This window comes from Hetaerina americana, unplaced genomic scaffold, assembly GCF_022747635.1.
Source record: "Hetaerina americana unplaced genomic scaffold, ioHetAmer1.1.p SCAF_5, whole genome shotgun sequence".
Lineage (NCBI taxonomy): Eukaryota > Metazoa > Arthropoda > Insecta > Odonata > Calopterygidae > Hetaerina > Hetaerina americana.
The window spans coordinates 67,370,469-67,395,119 of record NW_027287095.1 but is presented as its reverse complement, the minus strand read 5'-3'; the positions used below and the strand labels follow the sequence as shown (position 1 = coordinate 67,395,119).

At 35.2% G+C, this 24,651-nt stretch overlaps 1 protein-coding gene across 1 annotated transcript in view; it reads left to right on the top strand.

Annotated features, from left to right (window-relative positions):
* The window catches only part of HERC2 (E3 ubiquitin-protein ligase HERC2), a 137,865-nt gene that overhangs the window by 32,854 nt on the left and 80,360 nt on the right, over positions 1–24,651 (top strand). The window contains exons 23-37 of the mRNA XM_071592171.1: positions 1,305–1,446; positions 1,672–1,831; positions 4,165–4,465; positions 6,881–7,050; positions 7,334–7,511; positions 9,521–9,689; positions 11,352–11,673; positions 13,867–14,266; positions 14,353–14,531; positions 14,633–14,784; positions 17,236–17,505; positions 19,090–19,202; positions 19,287–19,471; positions 20,962–21,244; positions 22,637–22,800. Of these exons, the coding sequence (XP_071448272.1) occupies positions 1,305–1,446; positions 1,672–1,831; positions 4,165–4,465; positions 6,881–7,050; positions 7,334–7,511; positions 9,521–9,689; positions 11,352–11,673; positions 13,867–14,266; positions 14,353–14,531; positions 14,633–14,784; positions 17,236–17,505; positions 19,090–19,202; positions 19,287–19,471; positions 20,962–21,244; positions 22,637–22,800 (3,188 nt within the window). The remainder of the gene's footprint in view (positions 1–1,304; positions 1,447–1,671; positions 1,832–4,164; positions 4,466–6,880; positions 7,051–7,333; positions 7,512–9,520; positions 9,690–11,351; positions 11,674–13,866; positions 14,267–14,352; positions 14,532–14,632; positions 14,785–17,235; positions 17,506–19,089; positions 19,203–19,286; positions 19,472–20,961; positions 21,245–22,636; positions 22,801–24,651) is intronic.

Sequence of the window (24,651 nt, the reverse complement as noted above, 5' to 3'; positions counted from 1 at the left end):
TTTATTCAGGACTTTAAAGGGATAAGGTTAGAAAATTTAGTTACTGATAACTGTTACAATGAAATTTTCTTCCCAACCCATGAAGTCTAATGTCTTTGTCTCCAACCCTGCAATCCACTGACCACAATCTCACGTATTCCTTCCCAAAATCATTAACCCCAGCCACACACCCTCTCCTCCCCTCACTAGCCATCTAATTCACTTCCCCTCAGCTTCTCCCTCGCAGACTTGTCACTTTATATATGATCCCAATGAGTATCCCTTCACTCTCCAAATCATTTACAAATATATGATTTTATGTGACCCAAACTGCCAATTACATTGTCATACAAAATTTTATATTGTGCTAGGGATTTGGTGCACATCTTACATTGACTCTCTAATACTGTCTTTTACAATTAAGTATTTTAAGTTATAAGTTCTATATCTATGCATGAAACTCCATTATACAGTGAATGGAGAGAATTTTGTATTTTGTTAATGTTGTTTAGTTCCTGTTATCATTGACATATAAGTAATAAAGATAATAATGAGTTCATGATCATCTATAAATCAGAAAGAAAACTACATATTTACTTGCTCATAAAGGAAAAAAAAATTATAGTTCTCAGTTATAATTATGCATATGTAATTGGCCTTCTATTTATCTTTAATACAGTCTAAATATGTTTTTGTACCTGATAACTCTTTATGCTGTAGCTGTGCCAGAGGAAATCAAAATATCAGCTATACAGTGTATTATGATTACCTCCACCCATATTGCCTTAGCATGCAATAGGGTGGCTGAAGTTAGTATAAATTGAAATTTATCAATTTTCTTCAGTATCTAATTACTTGGTAATTTTAAACAATGAATTGGAACCATATAAAATAAATATAAAAACTGTAAACATCAGTAATCAACCCGAAGGTCGGTTTGGTAGGTTATGGTAGGGTTCAATCAGGACTAAGCTCAACAGGGTGTAGAATTTACACATCAGGGTAAGAGGTCCAGTTCCTTTCCCTCAGTCAGTTACAGTATCCCCAGAAGATCTGGTTTCCGAAAAATCACACAGCTTGGGTGGAGCTGATGGTGCCCCGAGAGGCTTGCCCAGGAATCAAACCCAGGCCCGCCAGTCAGTCCAATGCTCTACCCTTGGACTACCGTGACCCACAAAAATAAATATATCATAAAAGAAATCTTTGGGAGAGGGGCCTTGCATTTTTTATTGCAATACTAGTTTATTAATTCTTAAGGTGTAACTAAAGGAACTCCCTTAAAATACATCAGATAATCAAAATTTCTCTTTGTCGTTCCATCATAGTGGCTCCAAAATGCCCATCAGCCACCTTGAAGGCAGGTGAAGAGCTGCCAATGGTAAGAAAAGCAGACCTTGAGAATCATAATCGAGATGGTGGACTCTGGCTTCTCATCAATGGAAAAGTGTATGATGTCCAGGACTTCAGGTATGTGCTTGTTGATTTAAGAAATACTCATATTGTTTTGAATAGTTATTATTGGTCAAACTCAAATAAAGAAGGCCAGATTAATTCATTGGCTTTTTCCCATATTGTAATTGATAGAATAACTATCTCTTATCTGAAATGCAATGCAGTAATGAATGCTAGAAAACTTGTGCAAATCACTAAATTTCTCTATAAAAGATTTTTATGTATAAATTCTGATTTTAGAAGTGAAGCTCCATGTAGTAGTGAGCTTCTTCAGCGTTATGCTGGTCGTGATGCCACTCGTGCCTTTGAGTCTGCTGGTCACTCAGCGGAAGCGAGAGACACAATGCAAGCATTCCTTGTGGGTCATTATGTTGATCCTGAGCAAGAGGAAGTTCACCAGGTGAGGAAGCAGATGGTTGTACGAATCCATCATTTTATTGAGATTATATTTGTATTGATTTATATTGATAGGAATCAGCCTGTTATGTCTTTCAGTATTGACTTAATTATGGTATGAGTTCCAGCATTTTAGAAGTAACTCTTGAAATAGGTGACAACATTCTCAATATCACACTTAAGTTTTATACATGTACAAATTACATCCATTAACCAAAGACTTTCATTGGAAAGTAGTGAAGGGGCTAAAAAATAAGGAAGGCAGGTCAAAACAAGCTACATCAAAAGTTGACATGCCACGCAATACAATAGAAAACACATCTCCCCCATTTCTCCTTCTCCCATAGTCTTACCTCCCCCACACCAATAAACTCATCTCCTGCTATCTCCCCCACTTCCTCACCCCTGAACGCACATAGTTAGCAATGGGCAGTTCTTCTGTATTGTTGTCTTCCCCACTGTCACACTCTTAATCCCTTTTGATGATCACCTAGTGACCTTAAATATCGGTATGTAGTTCCACAAAAAATCAATATTGGCAATAGGACAGAAAATTAGACTTTTAATTTCCTCTTTCTTTCTCTTCCAGTATGCATTACATTCAAAAATTTTCATTTTTCTTGAATAGTTCACTCAAAAATCAACTGAATGTGTGTTCCACAACCTTTCGTATAAAATGAAACACTCATTTAGTGAATCATTTTTTCCGTATGAAGTAATATGAAATACGGTATGACATTCCATGTCGAAAAAATAAATTTTGTGCAAGGTTCAAAGAATATTCTGTAAACATGATTGAGGATCATGGTTCACATACACATTTTCTTCTATCGTGGAACAAAACCACCGGGAGTGCAAATTCGATTCATGGAAAACAAAAAAGAATCAAAATAATTAGTTAATTATAAATGATACATTTATAATTTATTTTTACAAAAAACTTTATAAAATCAATTGGCTCTTCAATTTTTTTTTAATGCTACATAGCATTATCATTACGTAAATTATTAGCGTGCGTAGCCAGTCATATAAGGGTGATGCTTCTCAATGTACGATGTAACAGAGAATTATAGGCTTCATCTCTTAATGTATCATGGAATAAACCAACCTTGAATACAAATTAGATATGTAGAAAAACTAGTTTTAATTTAAAACTAATTATATATGATAGATTGTCTAATTCTTTTCTACTAGGAAACCATGGAGAGACATTTATTTTTGCCGACTCTTCAAAGTGTTGCAAAAATGAGACAAAGCATATCACCATATAAATTCGTAGTGCATAACAACTGCCATATTAGGGTGATGCTTCTTAATGTAAAATGCAACAGTTTCCCTTGCTTTCAGCATTTCTCTTATTGTGCTAAATTATTGTTGCTTTGCTGATACCTCCTCCTCCTCAGACAAATTCTCCTCCACAATTTATTCCTGTTCTTCCTGAAACACATTGCAACTCCACAAGCTCTTCAAGAGTCAGATTTTCTTTGTTCTTGAGGATAGTACAAAGCATTGATGCTGACCTATTGTATGTGAGTGATAGATCAGCTAAGCTTACACCTTGTTCTCGCTTTTAAATGATTTCACTTTTCATTTCTCTGGTTATTTTTATTTTCTTTTGACCATCTTCTTGCGGCTTTATCTTTGGGGACATTTAAGAAACTATTCATAAAATATTGCTAAACTGTATACCACCTGTCACAAATAACACTTCTGAACACAAGTTTAGGCAAATGTGCAATCACAAATGACACCACAATACTAGTGGAACTTGTGCTGAACAAAAACGTAAACAGCCAGTGCAATTACTCCGGGCATCCCCCTGTTCTCATCATTCGAAATGGGAAATGTCACTCGCTAAGTGATTTATTCTTGGGCACAATATTTTTACTGGTTATGCAAGTTACTCACTATCCGCGGTGCTCATAAAGCAAGGTTCCACTGCATATGTATACATGTTTCATATGCTAGAGGCAACCCTCCAACGCAGAATATTAATGATGTCATATATACAGGTACATCCAGTATATATACACACTGTGTTTTACTGTATCACTATAGAGTAGATTATGGTGGATATATTTTTCCTTTTCAATCCTGACAATTATGAAACAGCTTTAATTAGTTTTGTCGTGCTTTGTGAGCATTTCTTTTAACTGAAATGTGTATGGTCCTAATTGCATCCAGTTGCGGAAAGCACACTTGAATCTCTGTGCTTTGAAGTAAATATTTTTTGTTCTAATTGTTATTGCTTACTAAAATGCCAATTACTGAAATAATATATGTATTCTGACAATTTTTTCACATGAGTGTAAACAGGGTGTGTGTTCATTTTTGCAGGAGGTTAATGTTAATTCAGCATCATCACCTTTGGTGGACACAGAAAGGGGCTTAGCATTTTTACTGGGTCTTCATGCAAGAATGCTTTCCAAAGGTCCCCCTAAGCAGTTGCCAGAGCAGGAGGGAGTTTCAGGACAGTGGATAGGAGCACCCTTTTTGCATGGTGGCTTGCATGCCCTGAAACCCCCTGATCCCTTTACTGAAGACAAAGGAGAAGCTGTCGCCAGCAGTGCCCCGACAGTTAGAGTTGGGGGATCAGCTTCAATAGGAAGCACCCCAGTTGCAGGAACCACTCCCACAGGTATGAAATCAATCTTAGATGCTAAATAAATGTATTATTGGCAGAGATCTTTATATAAGCCACTTTTTTAAAGCTGTAAGTCAATTTACATGTTCTAAAAAAGCAGTGGTAAATTATGATAATGCATTGCAAAGTGCATATTGTTTTAAAAGTATGTGATGGTATTTGAAGCAGATTTATTGTTATTACAAGATTCTTACGAGTGAGCTAGAAGAATTTTTTAAATTAGCTTCTAGGGACAAGAAACTGGCCCATGGCTAAAGGGATTTTTCAGTGTTTTTATGAGTTTGGTTTCATAAGGAAGAACGTTAAAAGTGGTAGATTCTGAAAGTGTTTATATGTTCCTTCTATGCTGTGTGGATATGTTTTAATATAATTTTAAAGGCGTGATCATGCTGCCAAGTAATGCCTTTAAAATTGAACAGATTGTTTAAAAAAATAATCAAATACTTATCTGCCTTGTTTACCTTCTCATCAGTTGAATATTGTTTTATTATAGGAATAGATTTTTTAAAATCTCTGGTTTGGTAATAAAAAATTTTTCATTCATTTTACAGGGGAATACAGCAAAAAATCATTATTTTTAGGCCTCTTATTTCCAAATATCACATAATTCAGAGCTAAGAGAATTTCCCTACCAAAGCATATGGCTTACTTTGCTGTATAGTGTGGATGAATTGAAAAACATGTACAATGAACTTCAAAGCCATGATCAGGTCCCATGCCACACATACATATTGTTTATTTCCACAAACTCCCAAAGACATTGTACACTGTTGAGTTAGCATATTACAAATTGTGTTTTTACATTGTGATGGTATCATGTCACTGCTATTCATTCTCTTAAAAAAAATCCACTCCCGAATACACATTACTTTTTTTAGCTTGGTCAAAAATTTGGCTAGATTTTATTTTGCTTGTAATTTAAATGGATGCTGCATCTTTACCTTGAATCATTAAAATTATTATGAATAGGTATTAGTTTTGTACTTTCAGTGAGCTATACCATTGATTGGTCAATTTAAGGCTGGCTTAGCCCTCAAGAAGAGGAGAAGATATTCCATAATCAGACCCATGCCAATTATATGACCTACTGTTTCATTTCAAGTTTCTCTGATATTTAACCCTTCCTTTGAGGGACCTAGGAGGATGAGTCATTATTCTCACTTTCTCTTCTCTTAGGCTAAGAGTTGAGAGGCCTCGTAGTTCAAGGCAATCATGCATTCCCTTTCACTCATTAGCACTCTCCTGCGTTTCATTAGTGTTGTGCTTGCTTACATTCATGCCCCAATGTCTTTCAAGAGAATAGTTTTTAATAGAGATTTGAGTCTCCCAAGGTGTGAAATTTATGTGTTATGGGCAAGGTTTAATGGTGCACACCCATAGAAATGCCTAAATCTTAAAATAATTGATGTAGAGGATACAGTCTTTTTTTAGGCATACTTGTTCCACCAGAGAGATTACACCGGTGAATAAGATGAGTAAAAATGCCTTCCCTTCCATTGATGCATTACAGTGAAAAATCATATGATCATAATTCGTTCCACAATCTTTCTCTTAAGGTGAAGCACGGGTTTAGTGAAACAACTTTTTGCTTATAAATTAATGTAAATACAATAATGCATTCCATGTTGAAACAAATAAGTGATGTGCAAGGTTTATTCAAAGAAAATGGTGTATACGTTGTATAGAATGATGCATCAAGTTCATCTTTTCTTCTATCGCAGAATGAAGTAATTGAGAATTCGAACTCGATTTGTAGGAGCAATAATTAATCTAAATATATAGTTTATTGGAAATGTTACATGCCTAATTCCTTTTTTACCAGTCATTTGTCTATAGACAGTTTTTTCACAAGTATCAAAATACTGTAAAAATGTGATGCAGAATTATCATTCAATAAATATCTGGCACACATCGCCACTTCCTCATTAGGGTGATGCCTTGCACACATGGTACGATCCAACAGTTTCCCGTGTTCTCCATAACATATTTAGCGTGCTGTTTTGGACTTAACACTTCTTGAAGGCTGGAGGAGTTTCTGAATAGTAAACAAGCAGATATATTCATTGACTTTTTTATGTTATTATTTAGATGACAAAATTTTTTCCAAAAATTCACTTTTAAAAGTAAGATATGCATTATTTCATCAGCATTTATGATTTATGTCAATAGTACCTATTTTACTTTTTCTTTATTTTAATTATAAAAAACTGCAAATTTTACCTGGTTTTACCTTTTAATGATATATCCATGATGCTGAGTTAATTAATTAATTGAGGTAAAAAATACCACAATATGTGTGTCACCAAATAACTTATATTTTATTTAATGGCAACATGAAATATTCATGCTGCTAATGCATGGGTGCAATCAGTTCTTCAATGACTAAAGCATGTCTAATTTTACTTTTAGGTGATTCAAAGGCTCTTCCTGTGCAAGAAGACTCAAATCCACCCAAGGTGTCAGGGAAGCAGCAACCTATTGGATGCAACTCAATCACTGGAAGATTGGGGAAAGAGATTGGACTAACAAAGGAAGATTGTTTGGATTTCTTACAAAATTTGGCTGATGGGAGATTGAATGTTAGTTACATTTCAAAATATTTTCCTAATACATCTTAGAAAGTAGCCTTTCCAGAATTAATTATACATTATGGTATTCAAGAAATATGATTATTCAATGAGTAGTCTCAAAAAAACTCTTTTACTCTGTATTTGCAAAATTATTGTGTAGATTCAACCTTTTTGCTGTAAAATTCTACGTTAAGTTCATCTGATTGTTTTTTAAGAGTTCTCTAAGATTTATTATTATAATCTTGAATCCTAATGATAGGATATAAAAATAAAAGTAAAATTAAATCTCCAGGAACCTCCAGTTCGAGCACTAATGCAATTAGTTGAACGGCATGGTCGACTCAATCATCTTCTAACACGTGCTGATTTCCCATCTGATCATCCTTTGGAAGAGGCTGGTCGTCTTCTCATGGCTGCTCTCCTTTGGCATACCGGATTAGCACCACGGGCCCTCTTGCTTGTCCAGAAAGGTACTTTTACTTGAAAATATAGTTGGAAGAGAATGTCTTATTATTAAAAGTTTCTAGGAATAAAAGTTCTAACACTTAATAATAATAATAATAATTATGTGTATATATATATATATATATATATATATATATATATATATATATATATATATATATATATATATATATATATTTATTTATTTATTTATTTATTTATTTATATAATAATGAAAATAAACATATTTCACAATCATATAGTAATTCATACCTTGATTAAGTTAACTAGGGAATGGAAATAGAATCATAATTAAAAGAAAAATACATTTGTAAAAGTTTTTACTTAAGTGTGGTGTTAAACAGGTTCAGATGACTAGTGACCCTGTAGCCATTTATACTAATCCTATAATTTAATTCCCCTATTCTCCCTTAATTGAAAGGTCAAAATGGTCCCTTTGTTGCCTTAAAAAGGATTTATGTTCTGACATCAACTAGTGTTCAATTGTGGTCAGGTACGCCTTTTAAATGCCAGAAGTAGGGGCATATAATAATATGCTATAAAGCTCTCCATTTAAAATCTTGGAAATGGAATAATTTTGGTAACCATGACTTCAGGTTACTCTAGTGTCCAGATTAAACCTCTTAGTGCGGCGGGGATTCCAGGGGTACTAGTGAGAAGTGCTAAGGGTAATTTAAGAAAATGTATCACCTTAGGAAAAAAACATTATGAAGTTATTTGTTTGGATATCCATATGCAGTTTTTTTTATTTTAAAATAAAATATTGTAGTTAATACTGATGGTTTACATTTTTATCATCTGAAAAATAAATGTAATTATTACAGTTTTATAAATTTGAAGAATATTTTTTTAGCAATAATATTTCGATTTTTAGAAACAATACTAATATTTTTTTAAAAATATTTTTCAATAAAACTACGATATTTAAATATAATAAAGAATCAAAAAGACATGTAGAAAATATTATAAATAAATAAAGAAAAACCAGTGATAGCAAATTTTTTTGTCAGCCTCTGCATAGTTCGATTTTGTTGAAGAGGCTGATCTCATTGAGTCAAATTGGGACTTTTTCCCTTTCCTTGAGACTGCGGCAATGTGCTTACAATCTAAAGGCAGAAAAAACCATGTTCTAACTCACAGAGAACTGCTGACAATGTAATCCAATACACAGGGCATAATTGATTAGATCGGATGGACGGCAAGACAAGAGAAACCAAAATGATTACAAAGCAGTGCTCTCATTTCCATCGTATCAACAAAGTCTGAATAAGCAGCTATATATCAACACCACCACACCATAACACATTCAAAAGATTACAGATGAAAACAGATTAGTAGCCTTTCAGTGGCTTTTCATAGTTGAAAGACCACTCAGGAAAAAAAAACGAGCAAACAATTAGGCTGAGCTTCCCGACATGTACAAAACTGAACGAAAAATTATAGTAGGAATTATACTTTTTGAAAAGCATTTAAAATTGCTAATAAAAAATTAAAAAATGAGTTATGTAATTCTATGGAATTCAACCTATCGATAGCACAAAAACCATAAATAATTAAAGAAAAAACCATAAGTTACAACGATTTAAACAATAGCTTACGCAAGAGCCGATATATTGGCCCGCCGCACTTTTCGCCAGGGATACGAAAGCCGATATATCGGCCTGCCGTACTAAGAGGGTTAACCATCAATAGAAAATTTTGCCTGTGATTCTGGCATAATTGGTTGTATAAAAATATAGGTGGTAAGCCTAGTTTATAGAGATAATTCAGTAACTTTTTCTTAATTCGGAGGAGGAAGTGCCTAACTGGACTGATATGTTTAGAAAAGTGGAAATTGATGACTAAAAATTGAAGTTTTCTACTGAAATGTTTGTTTTCTCTTTCAATTGTTTCAAGAAACAGGATTTGTGGGTTCTTTTCCATTTTATTTGTGCATAAGCCATGCTGTAAGTTAAATCCCCTCAATTAGTACTTATTTCAACCAACATGTTACGAATTTATATTCATTTTCCAGAATTGGCTTTGGAAGAAAGCAATGGTAATCAAGATGAAGTAAAACTAACCAAAGGATTAGCTGAAATTGTTCGTATGGTACATCAGGCAAAGTGGAATCTCATCCGTGCTCGTCAAGAGCAAGGACGTTCATACAAAGAAGTTTGTATGCCCATACAGGATAAATGCAGGTAGGTTTAGCCACTGCATCTTCATTTACTTCTCTCTGTAATGTTTACTCAAGTGTAACTACCTTTTATAACTGGGTTAATAGATCAAACAAATGTGTTTGTGGTATAAATAAAATGTGATACTCAATGCGCACATGCTATACACAATATTTTGTTTCAGAGTAGGCATAGTCAGAAATTTTATATGGTTAGCACATTACTTTCTCATTACAATTTTCCCTTCATACCCTATCCATGACCATATTTTCTTTTTGCCACTGCTAAGGAGGATAAAGGAATCATCTTGGAATCATCATCTCATCCAGAGGGTTATTCCATTACGTATAGTTTTTTTTAGAAATCTATTTTCTTCTGGGTTGGAATTGATCTGACTATATAAACTGTTGTTGTGCTGTAATTTAAAAATATTAAATTTTTGCACATTGAATAATGTGGGTAAAAAATGTTATGATCATTCTTTATTGAACAGAATGTGTAGCTGCTGTCTGTGCATTTTCATTGTACCATAAATACAATTATCAACCAGAAAATCAGTTTGATAAGTAAGGGTAGAATTCTTCTTGTACTAAACCCAATGGCAGGTGAAATTCACACATCCGAGTATGGGAACCACATCCTTTCCCTGTGCTGCCTGTAGTTTCCCAGGAAGCTCTAGTACCCAAAAAATCACAAAGCTAAGGTGAAGCCGAGGGTGCCCAGAGGTGTGCCCAGGAATCAAACCCAGGCCCCCCTGTTAGTATTATAACACTCGACCCCTGGACTATCATGTCTCCCTTGTCATCAAACATAAACACAATATTGCTACTTGGCAATCACAAAAAAATCATGAATGTTCTTCATGTTTTAGTAATTAAATAGTAATATCATACTAAAGTGCAGTGCATTACACATAATGATTCAAATTTCATAAAAACCAATTAGATTCTTATGCAATTCTACTTCTCTCTTCACCCAATATACCTGCACACATTCCTACTCCCATTTCCCCTTCCACTCACCTTTCATTCCTTCTCCTTGTATGTATGTGTAAAATATCATAAATAAAATCCAATTGTGGACATGACAATCATTTTTTTCAGTTAGAAACAAATGAAAATGTTCCATGAAATCACCCTGGATGCTGTTGATACTATTAAAAATGTTGTGCACAACAACATTTTTCATAGAATTGCAATCACAAAACCTTCTAGATTTTCTCTGTGGCACATTTTATGTCATATAGTTGATTATAAACTGGTTTGTAAGACATACAATGTCAGAAATGATGTAGTTCAAGTGTAAAAGAAAAACATGCAAAGAAAGCCTTTCAGAAATTATAAAGATAGTTACAGTTGTTTGATAACCAAGAAAAAAAGATTTTGTCCAAAATAATTATAATTCATCAATTAAGAAGTGGATTCAAGCAGTGGTTATGAATATGCTAGGATGCATGATATAGAACTAGATTGTTAGATAGTGACTAACATTAAGTTAACTGGATTCTGTATTGTACAAGGTTTTGCGTATTTCTACAGGTGATTGATTTGACTATGTATAGATACATAGTCAAATATGTCTTCTATGAATTGAGAACACTATTATGCATGCATTTCGATATAGCAATAATTTTCACTGGGGGTGAAGGGGGTTTTTCTGTATTATTGTTTTATGTTATGTCCTTAGATTTCTGTTGATGGAGGTGCGACCTGCCACCAGCCCTGAAGTGAAGGCACTGAATAAGTTAAACCTTCTGCATTTGGATCCACGCTGGAAGCGCACAGCAAAGTCCTTGGTGGCTGAAATGCGGGTAAATGCTTCACGTTCCTTTCATCATCACAAGGAAAGCCAACATTCCCATAATAACCACCTTCTCCTCATGGAGCAACAGCATCAGTCCTCCAAACCAACCTCACCATCATCATTTTGTGGCTGTGGATGCTCATCATCTGCTCCATGCTGCCAGATACCAACAAAGCCCGAGGACATTCTTAATGCAAGCATTCAGGTAAGTTTTCTCCCATTTTGTGTTTTAATATATCTTATTCTTGCTTTCCCAAAATGATATGCTTTAGTTCTACAGTAAAGTAGAAAGTGGAAGTGGAATCAAGAGGAAGTATTTTGTATACAAGTTATACATTGATGTCAGTGAAGAGTTAATTTAACCTCCTGCATTAGATACTAGGCATTTATCTGTTCTTCAACTTAATTTATGCGTGCATATTATATGAAATTAAAAATACAAAGTAACTTTCCACTGTTCTTTATTAGCGTACGACCGGTTTCAACGCTCAAGCGTCATCATCAGGTACAAAATAAATCAGTCGCAGTTCCACTTATATACCAATCATGAGGGAGAGGAGGGGTGGGTGAGATAGGAGGGGGGGACGAGGAGGAGGCGAAAGAAAATGGAGTTGCGATTGGCGTTGATGTGGAGGGGGAAGAGGGGTGTTAAGTGTCAGGACAGGTGTTTGGTTGGTTTAGAGTGGGGTGGGTGGGGGGGTTTGTCGGGTCTATCTGTGAGGGAAAGGGGTACTTCCAGGATTGGGGAGAGGTATTCAAATAATATATCAAAAAAGATACAAAAGTGAAGATACAAAATAGTCAATCAAACAAGTGGATGGATTAGCCATGGGGTCCCCGTTATCACCACTACTTGCTGACTTGTACATGGACGATTTTGAAAGTAAATTATTCAACAACCCCTCAATTTGTACCAAGAATATTCACTGTTGGTTTCGATATGTAGACGATATCTTTGCTATATGGACAGGCACTGATAGACAATTAGATAAGTTTATGAACAACCTGAATTCCCAATGCGAAAGTATCAAGTTCACTTGTGAGAAAGAACAGAATAATCTATTAAATTTTTTAGATATCACAGTGTCGAAAAAGGGACGGGACTTTGATTTTGCAATTTTTCGGAAAAGTACCACCACAGACCACATCATCCCCTCCAACTCCCGTCATCACATATCGCATAAGCTTTCCACTTTTCATTTCCTTTTAAACAGACTGTTAGCCATCCCCCTTTCCAAAAGTAATTTTGCTAAAGAACTCAAAACGATTAAGGGTTTAGCAATGAAAAATGGTTACAAAGAAAATTTAGTGGACAAAATGCTACAAAGAAAATGTTCCTCCAAAGCACACAATCTTTTGTTCAAACCTTTTAATACGGAGGTAATAGGTTACAAATGGTGCAAACTCCCATGTTATGGTTTAATTTCACAGAAGTTAGCCAACCTTTTTCCTAGAGAGAAATTTCGGATAGCTTTTTATTATAATAATAATTTAAAATCATTCTTGAATAACGCTAAAGACAAAATATGTACGCAAAATAAAAGTGGTGTGTATAAGTTAACTTGTGGGGACTGTGGTGCTATATATGTAGGTCAAATGGGGAGGTCATTAAAGACATGGGCGGAGGAACACAAACGCTGTTTTAGAACTTGTGACCTAAAACAATCGCACTTCGCTAAACATTCATGGGAAGAAAATCATGGGAGTGATTTCAACCCAGAACTGTTACATAAGAGTGAAAAAGGAATGAGGATGGAGAAGTGGGAAGAATTTGAAATCAAAAAGAACTTAAAAACGGGTCATGTGGTTAACGATATATTATTTGAATACCTCTCCCCAATCCTGGAAGTACCCCTTTCCCTCACAGATAGACCCGACAAACCCCCCCACCCACCCCACCCCACTCTAAACCAACCAAACACCTGTCCTGACACTTAACACCCCTCTTCCCCCTCCACATCAATGCCAATCGCAACTCCATTTTCTTTCGCCTCCTCCTCGTCCCCCCCCCCCTCTCTCTCACCCACCCCTCCTCTCCCTCATGATTGGTATATAAGTGGAACTGCGACTGATTTATTTTGTACCTGATGATGACGCTTGAGCGTTGAAACCGGTCGTACGCTAATAAAGAACAGTGGAAAGTTACTTTGTATTTTTAATTTCATTAACATGAATTTCCACAAGGTTGAGCCAGAAACAATTGAATATGCATATTATATATTATAAAATATAAGTCCCTTAAATGGCATAATCATACTATATATCTTTGTGGCTGGACTCAGAATTGCATAGTGTACCTATATATGTACATATAGAGTGCGTACCTACTGGTAATTGCATATTTAGGTATTGTATTATCTACTTGGATTGCATTTTTCCTTATCCAATTTTATTCCAGAGTCAAGATGCTCTTCTGGTTGCTGAAGCACAGTGTAAAGTTTCGAGTGGAGTTGTTGTTGGAGTTGCTGGAAAGTCTGATGTGGAAGATCATGAGTTGAGGCCAGAAAGCCCCCTAGAAAGCTTACATTTGTCAATTGATGAGAGCAATAAGGATGCAAATGGAACAAATTGGCAGTCTGACAAAGACCGGCAGATAAATGTCATAGAGGATGAGGAGGATAAGGACCGAGGGAATGAAGAAGAGTTGGACAAAGCAAAAGATATTGAGAAAGTGATGATACCCATGGTTGAGTCTTGTCATGAAGAAATTGAGGATGCACAGGTCCTCAAAGCAAGTGCAACATCAGTTGCCACCTCTCCTGTGATAGCATGGAAGAAATATCATGATCAGAGTACAGGTGTGTGACTTTGTGATGATTCTTCATTTTTACAATGCCTCTATAGTTATTTCACCATCTATTTATTCATATTATCTTTGGTATAGAAAATCAAGTGGAAGAAAAGGAGGAAGGAAAGGAGTATCAACAGACTGTCAGAAATACTAGCAGTGATGAAGATTTGTTTTCACCTGACATTTTGTTGTTGGCCAATTCTATTGTGGAGTTTGTAACTCATGAAGAGGGAACTAATGTTGAAACACTACGTAAAGCCTTATACTGCCAGGTGAACTTGCATCTCTGCCCTGACTAATATCATAGACTTTGGAGTAAACCTCAAAATAAATTTAAAATTTTGTACCTCCATATTTCTAATTTATATTTTAGATCCAAAGAGCCAGAATCAGGGTCCAAGGAAGTAAGATGATGTTAGAGCTCTTGGGATGGGACCACTTGGTTTCTTCAGCCAAGTATGCCTTGCTCAATGGTTGGCTTGGCCTTCTTCATGGCAGGAACTCACCTTCTGCTCTTTCTACTGGGTTAGTGTTCCATCATATTGATATTTAAAGCAATGAAGGAAATTCTTTTTGTTTTTAAATGTATTATGTTTTGTGCTGTAGTTGAATTTAGGTCATATGAAGAAGTTTCTGATTTGGAAGCATTCTGATTGCACAAGTTACTCGTATTAATTACAACGTGTCACTTTGTGGAAGCAATCCATGACTTAAAGAATACACTTTGTATTTCCATGTTAAATGTTAATTCTAACTGAATAAGTATTTTATGTGGAAATAAAAGTGTGTTCTTTAAGTTACTCGTATGAGGCTTGTTAATTGTTTTAACATGAGTCATTTAGAAATCTTTCAAATCTCAGGAATATCCTCTTTAAGTTGTGCTTTTGCTACATAGGACAACTTTTGAAAAGGTTGGAAAAAACTGCAATGGAAGATAGCCAAATTAAATATGGAATTTTGAGTACTGTGAACGCAATAGTAGTCAGTTTTCTAAAGGTCCTGTTTTGTTACTAAGCTATTTAATTAAAATAAATTACAGGATTCGAGTATAGTTGTATTCATATCTCATTTTATGAATTACTAAATATGTTTTGAATACTTATTTTTTATTTAACGGAAAAAAACATTGCTTGACAGATGAGATATGCCTCTGAGGCATCTTGAAACATGAGATATGCATAACTCGAATGCAATATTTTACTGTCCAAAGCATGTAGTATTTCAAATTTAATAAATACTACTCCTTTACTTTAAATGTAAGGCATTAAAGAGTGTAAGTCTAATTATTCTCTTTAGTCCAATTTAGTGACTACCTACTTTGGCTCAAGTAAGAATCACAGATAAAAAACTATTTAAAGTTAGTCGTATAATTTACCAAGGAAATGGATAAGTTAACCTTAATGCAAAAGCAATAGAAATCATTATAACTTTTCTTAAAGTTATGAAAATGAATAAATTTGATCCATTAAAAATTATAACCAATACATAATAATTAGCCTTAGTAACTAATTACTATTTTGTAATATGTGTCTGCATTAAGATTATCATTTATTTACTACTCTATGTAACCTTGAAGACATGCATGCATCCAAACTCATGTTATGATGTATAAATATTATATTATGATATTTATTATTTATGTGTTGCATGCCAGCCACTTTCCCCTCCCCAACTTAACAAAACACCTGACCACAGCTTGATCCCTAAGGTACAGCCATCGACCTCACTACCTCCTGCCAAACTTTCCCAATTCAGAATTTTCCAAATTGGTCTCTCTGTCTCTTCCTCCACTTCTCCTTCCTAATCAGCTCAGTGCTGCACATGCCAGTCAGCATTATATATGTATATAAGGTATGATTTTGGTGTAAGTTTTATATTAGTAAACTGGGAGTTCAATTCAGTAATAAAAAACTTTGGGGCTGATCTTGATGGCCTTTACATTAAAAATACCACTTTAAGTGGTTCTTTGTTGAATTATTGGCCAAAACAACAAAATTAGTTTTTTATTCAATCATTTGGAAGTTTGACCTTTTCTTCAACCCAAAAAGGGCAAGAAAATTCTTGGCTTATAATGAGTTAAACAATATTATTTTTTAAATACTGATTAAAAATATTAATGAAGCATTCTGTGAAGGATCTGCAATGAGAGATTAAAAGTGAATGAAAGATTGTTTTCGAGAAAGCAGGTCCTGAGAAAGCAAAGAATTGATTTGTTGAAAACAGTGGTCATAGAACTCAGAAGACAATCATAATTTTTAGGTACCTACCTATGATATGGTCTGTGCACCCATGTATGATTTATTCTGAACTAATGAATTTGGGATTGAAATTTGTCAGATCCTTGGCTTGCTATGCTTTTTGTCATCATATTTATATATACTGAAAGTCATCAAGGTTCTATCTTTCATCTCTGAGAGTCTCTTTAGAAGTCTTCCAAGTCAAAAATTAAATGAAGATATTTTAGGTAAAGGAATCCTATAAGATTCCTAGAGCAGAGAGATAATATAAGCCTATGATTGGCATGGTGAATATTAGGTACAGGTATACGTTTGCCATGCAGTGAATAGGTGTAATCCTGAATTAAATGAAGCGCAAAATTGCTTTTGCAGACTTTATCTCAAGGAAACAAGATCTCTCTCTCTCTCTCTCATTAGTAATCATTTCACAGCCAAGTTTGTAATCACATTGAGGCCAGGAAAGGAAGGAGATGAAGTATAGAGGGTAAGGTGCGGTAAAAATTGAATCCAGACCAATGAAGATCATTTTATCTGGTCTGGCCCATAGCAGAAATTTACCATAAAATATTTTAAAAGTATTTTGTGGAGCCAGATCATACCTACGAGGTAATTAGCTGCATAGTGTTGTACAACACAGAAAATGCCTTTACAGTCCTGCTTTGCTTTCATTTGATGTGATTCAGCTTTGTTGAGTTCAGTGAAAGGCATAATTTGTGTGTCCATTTTGTACTGTTCTAAGGTTGACCTTAAGGAGCACAAAAGTTACTGATAGTGGCTCTTGGGATGAAGGAATTGAATCAGCTCCTCCATATGATCGAGCTGAGGTCCTTCTGGCACGAGCTGGCATACTTTCATGGGCAGTTGGTGCTTTGAGAGAAAGTCTTCTTCATCCACCTTGGGAGAAAGAAGGAAATGCACCTGCAACTGCTGTTTTGGCTGCTAGTAGTAAGGGGGGACTGAATCAAGGCACCCAAGGTTGGCTCTGCCCTGGAAAACTACCGTGGGCCAGGTATGTGGTTATCATAAATTTCAAATGCAAGAAGAGCATATTTAAAAAAAACTAATTATGGTATTGGTGATGCTCATAAATTTTATAGCTCTGTCAGCCATTTTATGGCTCTGTCCAAATACATGAGTAGCTAGAATTTAGAAATTAAAAAAAAAGTGTTCATTATGCATTTGTATAAAAGGAAATTAAATTTACTGTACATTGATTATGTACAATATTTTCTGAAATAAATATTTGAAAAAGAAATATGCCTCTAAAACTGACAATACATTTAAATGATTAACAATACACATACATCCGATGTCTCATTAATTCACCAACTCCCTGGTTTAAATCAAGATCTAATCTTGACCTCAAATTATTTGAAAATACTGAAATGATTTTAAAAATTTGCAGTATCTGTAGAGTTATATCTTCAAACATAATTACTTTCTTATTAAGGATTTATTTTCTGGGCCATGCATAATTCCATAAAATACTTGAAATGTTATCCAATCACATGCTGATGTGTAATGTGAAATAAAAGGTCTGTACAATAAGTATCGGTACTGGTTCCAAAAATTGAAATTTATTGCTGTTATCATTACAATTACGTAATAATCTTCAACATACATTCCTCCTGCATCAATGCACTTAGTTCAGCGCATCTGCCACTCGTCAAAAGCCCCCTGAAAGTCGGTTTCCGGAATACTGATGAGAGCCTTTGTCGTCGCAGCTTGAACAGCCTCGATGGAGTCGCATCGCACCTCATTCCTCATCTGTTACAATGGTGTGGATGGTTCCGTCTGAAAGGCCGGTCTCCTTACTGATAAGGGCGATGGTTAAATGCCTGTCAGTGTCCAAAACTTTTTTTACTTTGGCCACCTGAGCATCGGTTCGAGCGGTCATCGGGCATCCGATGCGGTGCTCGTCTTCAACGAGCTCCCAGCCTTCCTTAAACATTTTGTGCCACTCGAAAACTCTTGCGCGGCTTGAGGCATCATCCCCATAAGCCTCCTTAATGAGTTCAAGGGTCTCCGACGTGGATTTCCCAAGTCTAATGCAAAACTTCACAGAGTAGCATTGCTCGACGGTGCGCTCCATGCTGGCGCAATGACCCCATGAACAATCACACATCACAAAAATCCACCTCCTGTCTCAACCCATGCCTAGAGGCGACTGAACTAAAGTGTGCCTGAGTGGTGGGAGACCCCTCTACCGAGCCAACTGGTCGCACCCCCATCAACTGCTCCGTCCAGGCTACAGCAAACCAGTCATGATACTTATTGTACGGACCCTTTACAAAGTGATTATGTATTGCAATATCTCAACATTCATTGGATTAATATTGAATAGGTGAAAGTTGATAGTCCTGGATAAAAATGATACATAGAATTGGAAATAATCTTTCTCCCATCCTCCATTCATCCATACTATTGTATACTCTTTTATACATAATAAGAAAATAAAAACCTTTTCCGAAAATATAAAAGTAGTTCAAGGTTGCTCAAATGAGTCTCAACTGAACACCTCATGTTCCTCTTTATACTTCATTGAAAGTACATTAAAATTCTTATAGCTATTAATATGATATTCCTATTTCAGAGTATTGTTGAACATTCTTGGGATGCTCACTGGTGATCATCATGGAAATGAAGTCAGCTTAATCATCAACTCAGGAGTTTTATCATTAGTGCATACATTGCTTAGGCAAATAGGTACTTATGCTAAAATGTTTTTACTTTTGAAAACTGTATTACTTCTGAACCTTAATTCATTTATGGATATATGTTTCTCATAAGGTCCTGACCCCTCCCAGCACGGATTTACGGATAAGTATCCCCGTGAAGTAGTCCATGCTGTATTCGAAGACATGGTCCAGAAAAGCAAACCACCCCCTATTCCTATGACTGGGCCAGAGTTGGCAGCCCTGATGAAGATTGGCACGCGAGTAGTACGTGGAGCAGATTGGAAATGGTGTGATCAGGTACAGGATGGAAATTACGAAAACTGTGTATAGATGTAAAGACAGACTCAGCACTCTGGCTACAGGATCTGTGTGTAAAATCAGAAACTGAATGCCAATTCAAACTCGTGGCCTTCAAAACTGTTTCTCCGGTCACCTTTGTGCTAGATGTTACTCAGGTTCTAAAATCTTCAAATATGCACCAAGTTCACAGTATAAGATTATTACTATTATTTTTTTCTTTTAATTTTTGAGCTAAAAAATTATGCAAAGGGAATGAGAAACAAAGAGACATTGCATTTTGCCGGCCTTTGGCAATGATATCAAAAAATTTATCTCCAGGGTCACAAAGTTTGTTGATCCAAACCTGCTAGTGAGACTAGGGAGCCCTATAATAGCACCATTCTAATGACAAAAGACTGTGGCAAAGAAAGGGCTGATACATGTGAAATCAGTTAATTATAGGTTTTTAATTTTAAATCTCCAAATACAATAATGAAATAATTATTTCTTTACTGAAACATATTTCTTATTTGCCCAGTGATCCCACCATTTTAGGTAACTGAAAATAAATAAAAGTATGTTGCAAATTAGTGAAATGTTATAATAGGTAATCTACCGGTTAAGGTAGGTTTTGGAGGGACACAACTACCAAATAAATATTTTGTTCCTCCTAACAAAACACAACCCAACATCTTACTCTACAACGGGGTCCCTCTTCATCTCTGTTTACTTCCATCCTCCCTTCATCCTGTCCAACATCCCCTTCTATTCATGCCCTTTCCTCAAAGTTAAATACAGTAAACTTAAAAAATAGAAGTTTACCCTGAAGGCTATAACCTCCTTTTTAATTTGCTTTAGTGGCCATAGGTTCATTTTATTTACTTCTTAATTTTCTGGATACGGCATGCTTCTTTCAAGGGTGAAATGTGGTAACTTTCTCATCAAAATGTGTTCAACCTTCCATGAATGACAGCTGTTAATCTCTTCCCCTAATAACTACTTCTGATTCCTGTTTGCTTCTCTTCTACTTACATGGTGCGAGGTCAAATAATTATATTGGTTCAAATTGACTCAAAATAAATCTGTTCTCCTTTAACCTTGCGCATGTGAAATATGCCTTATGCTGAAATAGATATCTCGACCAATAGATAAAAGAAATGATTTGCACTTTGACATTGTTGCATTGTAATGCGCATTAGCGGATGACTGTTAAAAGTTACTTCTGCAGCATCTTCTGCAGTTTTTTTGTATTTTTCTAACCTTTGAACTTAGTGGACATCATCATTTTAAAAGTAAACATAAAACCTGCATGAGTAAATATACATTATGGTAATTGATTTAATAAATTAATGGAAAAATATTAAAGGTCAATTATGAAATGTTTTTAGCGGTGGGTTTCATAAAAGAAAAGTAGACCATTACAGTTAAATTTATCTAATTATGCCAAGTTTGGTGTAGTCTGAGTGGAAGAATTTTGATAAATTTAATCAAGCATTGGCAATTTTCAGGATGGTGTGCCTCCAGGGGAAGGGAGAGTTATTGGGGAATTGGGTGAAGATGGATGGATCCGTGTGCAGTGGGATAATGGATCAACAAATTCATACAGGATGGGAAAAGAGGGAAAGTTTGATCTGTGCTTAGCCCATCCTCCTACACCACCTCCCAGTGATCCAGAAACAGACTCAGAAGAAGGTGAAGGTGGTTGGTGCTGTGACGATGAGGGCGGCTTAGGACTGGGGAATGGAGATCCTGGTGCTCCACTGCCTGGAGCCTCACTGGCTCAGCAGAGAGGTAGTTTTCCTTATTTACTGGACATGAATCCCTGTATTTGAGTGTACAGAAAAATTCTTTGCTGTTACTGCTTCAGTATTTTCAATCACAGTGTGGAAGTTCCGGAATGGTTTGGAGCAATATCATTTATAGGGTTTATTCTGAAGTAAAGTCACTTACCTGGGGTAAATTTCCATATACTGCCGGCATTTTAAAGGATGTGTTACTGGTAAATAGCTGGGAAAGGAATGCACCTCAAAATGTATTGCCTTGGGCATCATGTGTATGCATAACCTTGGAGAAAACGCCACTTTATTGTGAAAATTTATATTCATTTGTTATTTAAATATTGACTATAGAGGACCTTATGTTCTGAACTAGTAATTGCTTGTGGCACTGGGTGAAATTCCTATGTGACCAAGTTTTTCCAGGATACCAGTTGTGACAAGTTTCACATTGAAATCATTTCCATGGAGAATTTGTTTTAATTTCGGGAGAATTGTACTATTTGTGAGGGTCAATAATAATAATACATTTATTTGTCTGGAGATTTGTTGCATATTCATACATGCACAAATATAGGACACGTCAGATATAAATTTCACAATTTGAGAAGAGATACAATATGTATATACATACCAATACAAAAGTATAATTACGTATTAATTTGTTAAGCCAGAATTGATGCATAGTGACAATTCCAGGTATTCATGAGAAAGTAAATGAGAAATTATCTTTGGTGATTTTTAGCAGTAATCCCTGTTTTGATAGTCTCCCAACATATTTGGATTGACTTAATCACTAAGTTCAAATTTGAATTTTAGTGACTCTACCACATCCAAATATATTCATTAGTCAGGATTATGGAAGATATAAACTTGTTCCCATGACAAAGTCCCACCTGCTACTCAGTATCTCTGCCTTCTGAAAATTTAAAAATGAAATTTTCCCCATGTTAAATTCATCAATGTGTGATCATGCACTCCACTGGGGGCAGATGTGAGAGATCACTTAAAATAAGCCAGTAAAGATTAAATTTAAGTTTTGGGAAAATCTTATGTATGTGCTTTCCAGGAAGCAAACCCTATTGTAAAATTAGATTTGCCTTTACCTTTAATTCTAAAGGCAACTTCTAAATACACTGTGAAAGCAATGTTTAATGAATGACGTTAATTATCATGTTACTTACTTACTTACTCTCTATTCAGTTTTATAAGCAATGGTTTAGTGATTAGATCAGAATCTTGCCTTAGGGAATGTTAATGGTAATAGGCCCACCTTAATGTCATAATGGTACCACTTTTAATTTTATATTAGTTTGTAACAAATATCATCCATTACATGCAATATAAAATATGTGTCACATATATCAGGATTCTTCTGCAGAGTTAACACATGCTCTTTGAATTACAGGCATCCAGTCTAGTATGCATCCAGGGCATCCAGCCCGTCTTTTAAGAGAAGCATCAATAAGATTTCTTCGCTCAGTGGCTTTGTGCTCTGGGCTACGTGCGAATCAGATGCAGAATTCAGCTACATCAACATTGTCATCCTTATTGAGAGATCACATCAAAGCTGTGAGTTTGTGTTACATTTTTTATACTATCTAATGTACTCATTGCATACAAGTATATATTCCTACCCAAGTTCCAAAAACATTCCTCTTTATGAAATGTCTCCAATTTTGAACATGGGTTAATTAATTATATAAAGGAAAAAGTTTGTTCTAATGATACTAAGGAACCCTAAAATTCACAAGCCTGCCTCAAAATTTCTTGAATCTTCCCACTTTAAATTCTATATAGTGGTACCTCGCTTAGCGAACACTTTGCACAATGAGTAATTCGTATTTAAGTGAAATTGTTGGTCCTGAAAATGACTCGCTTAACAAGTGACTTTTCGCACAATGAGTGATAAGGAGAGGGTAATTAATTACTTGAATGATTGCATGCCTGCTACTTCAGTTTGTGTTTAGCACTTGTTCCACTGGCATTTTAGTGCTGCTATTCATCACAAATATTTCCAAACTTGTATCCTGGCATTATTTGTGATTTTTTCCTCCAAGGTTTAGTAATATTTTGTGCATAGTTATAAAAATTACCCCGAAGAAAAAGCCATACAAAGACAGACCTAAGAGAATAAAAATAATTCTAGAAATGAAAAGTAAAGTCTGAAAATCGCGAACTAGGTGTGAGCATGGCTGATCTAGTATGTAGGTAAACAATCGGTCGACATCAGCGATTTGTATTTTCTTCCTAACAAAATTAAGGTGATAGAAGCTTCAAATAGAGTGACAAGAGTATCAATGCAACAGTTAAGTATTCTCTACAATTTTGAAAGGTTGCTTCTTAAATATATAAACAATTTCAATGTGACACCATTAACAAGGATATAATTTGTTAGAAGGGGAAAGTGATTTTTGTCAACCTTATTATTGAGATATCTGGTTCATTAACAGCTGAAGAAGTATTTAAGGGGAGCTGTGTGTGGTTTGAAAAGTTTATGAGAATACCCACCACCTATGGCATTGTGAGGCATGGTAAAATAGCGAACTCTGAGTCAAAGGGAGCTGAGAATTTCATTGGTGATTCCAAAAATTTTGTATATTCTGAGGGTTATCTGCCACAACATGTTTTCAATTGTAACAAGCCTGTTCTCTTCAGGAAGAAGATACTGAAGCGAACCTATATTTGCACCCACAACAGTAGAAGAGAATACATTGCCCGACCACAAGGCAATGAAAGCTGTCTCATGCCACTATTTTGCACAAAGGCAAGCAGCAATTTGAAAATCAAATCCTTGCTTGTTTACCGTTCAGAAACTCTACAAGCCTTTAAGAAGTATTAAGTCCAAAACAGCAGCCTAAATGTGATATGGAGATCATGGGAAACTGTTGCATCGTACCATGCATGCAAGACAGTAGCGTAATAAGGAAGTGGACATGCATGCCCTAACTTTATTTATGATGATTCTGCATCACATTTTTACAAAAACTTTAAGTGTCTGCAAAAACTAATGTCTCTAAATGGTTTTCTAGTCAAAAGGAATTAGGTACATATTATTAATAATAAACTGTTTATTTCAATTCTCTTTTGCTTTTACAAAATTGAGTTTTCGTTCCCGGTTACTTCATTTCACAAGAGAAGAAAAGGTGTACATGATCCACGTTCCTAAACACTGTATTTCTAATTTTCTTTTAATAAACCTTTTACATAATTTTATTTTGGTATGGAACACTTTTTCATGTTTAAATTAATTTATATGAGAAATTTAGTTTGCCTAAACGAGTGTTCACTTTACAAGATAGATCGTGGAATGAATTATGCTAATTTTTTGAGGTTCAACTGCAATTTCCACTTCTGACACTTATCATCTAAAATACTTCATTTTGAAACAGCAGGAATATCATAGTATCATTAGCTGGATGG